General features: G+C 49.0%; 1 protein-coding gene across 1 annotated transcript in view; it reads left to right on the forward strand.

Annotated features, from left to right (window-relative positions):
- Positions 1-4,492, forward strand: part of si:dkeyp-113d7.10 (myoneurin) — a gene marked incomplete in the record, with an annotated part of 14,006 nt that extends 9,514 nt beyond the window's left edge. The window contains 1 exon segment of the mRNA XM_024262226.2: positions 848-4,492. Coding sequence (XP_024117994.1) covers positions 848-1,090 — 243 coding nt within the window.
- Positions 4,493-5,209: the final 717 nt, after the last annotated feature.

Consider the following 5,209-nt stretch of genomic DNA (forward strand, 5'->3'; position numbering starts at 1 on the left):
TAAAGTTTAAAAGTTGATATTCTGATAGCTTTATGGACTACTTTCGTATTTACTAAGATTCTTTAGGCTGTTTTGGAGTTTAGCTAATATTTCAGCTACATGCTAGCTGTTTTGGCTAACCCGAGTTTTTCTTTGTTTTATTTTTTAGGCTAATTTGGCATTTAGCTAACATTTTAATTCAGCTTCAGCATTTTTAGTTATTAGCATCTTCAGTGGACAAATTCTTACAGCATTCACACTAGCATTATCACATTTAATGCTAGTAGTGACCTACAGTGGTGGACAAAAGTGTTGGTACCCCTCAGTTAAAGAAGGACAAACCCACAATTCTCACTGAAATCACTTGAAACTTACAAAAGTAACAATAAATAAAAAAAATGTTGAAAAATAAACAATCAAAATCAGCCATCAATTTGAATTGTTATTAACATAATTATTAAAAAAAACAAACTAATGAAACAGGCCTGGACAAAAATGATGGTACCTCAATGAAAGATTGAAAACTATTTGACCAGAGTGACATGATTAACTCAGGTGTGTCCTTTAATTGACATCACAGGTGTTTTATTTATTGTTACTTTTGTAAGTTTTTAGTGATTTCAGTGAGAATTGTGGGTTTGTCCTTCTTTAACTGAGGGGTACCAACACTTTTGTCCACCACTATCGTGAAACTACACGTGTATTACATGTATCACGTGTTGTATCATCAGTACACACCCTTACCATAGACTGCTCATGTTCACACTCATTCTGGAAGTTTTAGTTTCCGTACTAACCGCCGCGGTTTCCGTGGTAACCGCCTCCATCCGTATCTGGTTTGTGACGCTGCGTTCTCATGTGTCTGCAGAAGAAGCGGCGCCGGGTCTGGTCCGAGTGTGAGGAGTGCGGTCGGCGCTTCAGCCGGATGTCCCTCCTGAAGGCGCACCGGCAGACTCACGCCTCTTCAGACGGCGCCGCCGATGCGCCCTCGCCCTCATCTCCTCCATCGGGCGCCACTTCGCCTCTGCGCTGCTCCGAATGCGGCAGGCGGTTCTCCTCGTCCACGCGCCTCAACAGCCACATGCGGACCCACCACGAGAACCGGTCCTGATCGGTTCTGATGGTACAAAGATGGGCGGCTTTTACTCCGGAAGGCTTCAGGAAATGTTTCATCATAGGCAGGTCCGACTTTGGTTCTGGCCAAGAACCATGAAAGGAGACCGGAACCAAAACTTTCAGGATGTTCCTCCTTCACAGTCTGATCCGGTTCTGGTTCCACACTGACGTGTCTGAACTGAGAGCTCCGCTGCACCGAGATGAAGAACCTTTGTTGGTGTGGACAGACCAGCTGCCAACAGAACCAGAACCACATGCTTCCGCTGATGAAGAGGAGCCGCACACGTCTCTTCCTCTCAGATGAAGGATCGGACCGCAATAAAGCGTTTGTGGGACGCGTCCGGACCCGGCGGGACGGACTGTTTCTAAGTGACCTTCTTGTTTGAGCCTCTGGACTTCTGGACTGTGCGTCTTCTGGCGGGGTTGTACTTCCTGTCCGCGGTGGGCGCGGGACTTGGCGTGCATCAGTGGCATCAACAGTTGGAATGTGAAGCTTTTACTTTGACAGACTTTCCTCTGTCAGCTGACAGCGCTTTGGAGCCAGCCTGCATTCCCGCCTTTCCTCCTTTGCCCCGCCTCCTCACATTGAACAGCGGCGTCCGGATCTGCAGGGAAGTTTGTTCCCACCAAATTCTTCCTGCTTGTTCCCGCACTCTGCCGTCGGGTCATCTTCCTGTGAGTCAAAAAACAGTTTCCTGGTCAAAATTCAAATCCTTGATTGGCGTTGGATTTATAGAAAGGACACGCCCACACATCCGGGCCTTTGATATCTTTGTTGTGATTCTATAATTAGTCAGAATAAATATTTAGACTAAATCGAAAAATGAATAGCTCCAGATTTTAGCTGCAGCCATTGGTCAGGAGGGAGGCCCCGCCTCCATTTTTGAATCTTTGAGATTCTGCCTCGATCAAAACGACCTTCAGCTTCTGAAGGTCGGAGCTGCTTGAAGGTCAGACAGACTTAAAGACGTAGGAATCTTTATTTTCAGAGGTACTCAAGGACGTCTCCGTTGATCCTTCGTTTCTCCATAACTTTAAAAGTTTGACCTTTTGACCGATTTTCCGCCACAGACGACCTTTAACCCGAGTGTGGAAGCCCTGAAGGCGTGACTATAACCCGTTTATGTCAAATAATCATTTCTGACTCTAAATGTGGGGATCGGTTTGGAGTGACTGATTCACACAGACACCAGGTCTGGACTCTGAACGACTGAAGGAACTCCAGAGTCGAACCTGCCGCCAGACCGCCGCCAAACGACCGGTTCCCTCGCCCGCCAGTGACCGATAGTCGCCTCCCTCCATTTTCTTGTTTGAAGACTTCTGTTGATGCAAAAAAAGAGCCGTTGAAGAACATGGGCGTGGCCGTGGGGGGGTCTTGTCTGCTCATGAACGCCGCCGCCTTGCCCCTGCTCAGCTCCACGCCGTCACATACCTCATTTTCTTGTGTTCCTGTGCGCGCACAGACCAAATACCTCAGCTGTACAGACGTGTGACCACATTAATGTATTTGTTTGCTGGTTCTGGTCCCGGAGCCTGAAGCTGCCGGAAAATCGCCGGACTTGGACCTCAGGTGGAGAACCAACATTTCCTCCAGAAAAGCTTTGACTCAGAATCCCCAAACGGCTGAAGAGGATCAATCCCGTTTCAGGCTCCTTCAGAGAATCCGAAATGTTTGTGAATATTTAAGTCGTTTTGTTGCTGATTTCTGCCTGGACTGACACCTCCTTCGTTTCTCCTCCTGGAGGATCAGACAGGAGGACCATCAGAGGATGAAGACCTGCATGAACAGAAGTTTGGGGGGGGGGGGTCATGTGACCCATCTGTAACCAATCCCTGACCCTCCTGTCTTGTTACAAAGCCTTTCAGGAGAAAGCATCCGGCTGGAAGTCAACCACAGGAGGGAGTGGGAGGAGTCTGACGTCTGACTCCGCCCACTGCAGACAAACCGTCAAAACTTCCTCAAGTCATTTCTTCTATCTGACCATCAGGCGTTTAGGGTTGAAATCCCAGAGAAGAAATAGATGGTCCTCTTGTAGCATTAATCTGTTATAAAACGTGTTTTCGACGATCTGAATCCAGACATAGCCGCTACGCTAACGCCGTTCACACTCTCCCAACCAATCCTGACGTAGCCGCTACGCTAACACTGTTCACGCTGTCCCAACCAATCCTGACGTAGCCACTATGCTAACGCTGTTAACGCTGTCCCAACCAATCCTGACGTAGCCGCTACGCTAACACCGTTCAAGCTCTCCCAAACAATCCTGACGTAGCCGCTACGCTAACGCCGTTCACGCTGTCCCAACCAATCCTGACGTAGCCGCTACGCTAACGCCGTTCACGCTGTCCCAACCAATCCTGACGTAGCCGCTACGCTAACGCTGTTAACGCTGTCCCAACCAATCCTGACGTAGCCGCTACGCTAACACTGTTCACGCTGAACCGAACAAATCCTGACGTAGCCGCTACGCTAACACCGTTCAAGCTCTCCCAACCAATCCTGACGTAGCCACTACGCTAACACTGTTCACGCTTCCCCAACCAATCCTGACGTAGCCGCTACGCTAACGCAGTTCACGCTCTCCCAACCAATCCTGACGTAGCTGCTACGCTAACGCTGTTCACGCTTCCCCAACCAATCCTGACGTAGCCGCTACGCTAACGCAGTTCACGCTCTCCCAAGCAATCCTGACGTAGCCGCTACGCTAACGCCGTTCACGCTCTCCCAAGCAATCCTGACGGCTGAAAGGTCTCCGCTCAGGTGGGGGCAGGCTCAGGCCACGCCCACCTGCAGGTTACATTTCTGCGTTCCGCCTTAAACGTTTTGAGGATGGAGGCAGACGTTCCTGCAGGTCGGTCTGAGGTTCCATGGAAGCGTTCGTCCCAATCCTCTGTGGGTGATTTCCAGCCACTCCCCTTTCTCTGTGTCAGTAATTCCGGGGGGGAAGGGGGGTCACCTGCTGTGATGCATTCAGGTGTACATATCAGAGGACGACCGTGATCCTGACGCTGGTCCAACGGTCCAGCTGTTTGTTCTGGAGTCCCTCAGGAACCAGTTCCAGGACTCCTGATGCTTGACTCAGATGGGGGTGGGGGTGGGGGTGGTTGTTTATTACAGTTGTACTTTTACTCTGAAGTGTGTTTGTAAAATGCAGCCAAATGTGTTTCTATTGTTTTCTACTCATCCCGTGGAAACGTCATCTCAGTGTTTTTGGATCTGATGCAATACTTTCCTACCGTCGGCCTCGTTTTGTAATTCAGCATCAGAGGAACCCGGACGCTTCTGGGGGGGGGGGTCGGAGGCCGTGACCCCAGTGACTTTTTTACTGCTCTTCCAGTCAGTCCGGTCGGGTACTAGTGATGTAACAATTCCAATAAATGTTCCAGACGAGCCGGACGCCGTTTCTGTTCATGTTTCCTGTGGGGGAGGGGGGTGATGGTGAGGAAGACGATGCTGACCTTCATCACTGACCAGCGTTTGAAACTGATCCAAAGACTGAAACGTCACTCTGAGGTTCTGTGGACCTTTGTTTGGACCAGACTATGGCTGGATTCGAGGATCATTTCAGAATCAGAATCAGAATCGGCTTTATTGGCCAAGTATAGAATATATACAAGGAATTTGGTTCCAGTGACCTGTGCTCCTATGTAGAAAAGATAAAAGATAAAAAATAATAATAATATAAAAAGATAAAAATAGAAATATGAGTATATATATATATACACGTATATATATGCACATCTGAAAAAATAACAAGGGGGATAAAGATATATACAACAGTGTCCGGTTAAAACTGATCCCATGTTGAGCACCGTACTCTGAGACTGGTCAAGAGTTCATCAGAGTGACGGCTCGCGGGAAGAAGCTGTCTTTGTGGCGAGTGGTTCTTGTGCACAAAGTCCTGAACCGCCGTCCTGAGGGGAGGAGACTGAAGAGACCGTGTCCTGGATGTGAAGGGTCTGTCGAGATTCTACCCGCTCTCTTCCTCACCCTGGACCGGTTCAGGTCCTGAATGGAGGGAAAGTCAGAGCCAATAATCCTCTCAGCAGACCTGATGGTTCTCTGCAGTCTGTCCCTGTCTGCTCTGGTTGCAGATCCAAACCAGACTGTGAT

Source organism: Oryzias melastigma, linkage group LG17 (assembly GCF_002922805.2).
Source record: "Oryzias melastigma strain HK-1 linkage group LG17, ASM292280v2, whole genome shotgun sequence".
Lineage (NCBI taxonomy): Eukaryota > Metazoa > Chordata > Actinopteri > Beloniformes > Adrianichthyidae > Oryzias > Oryzias melastigma.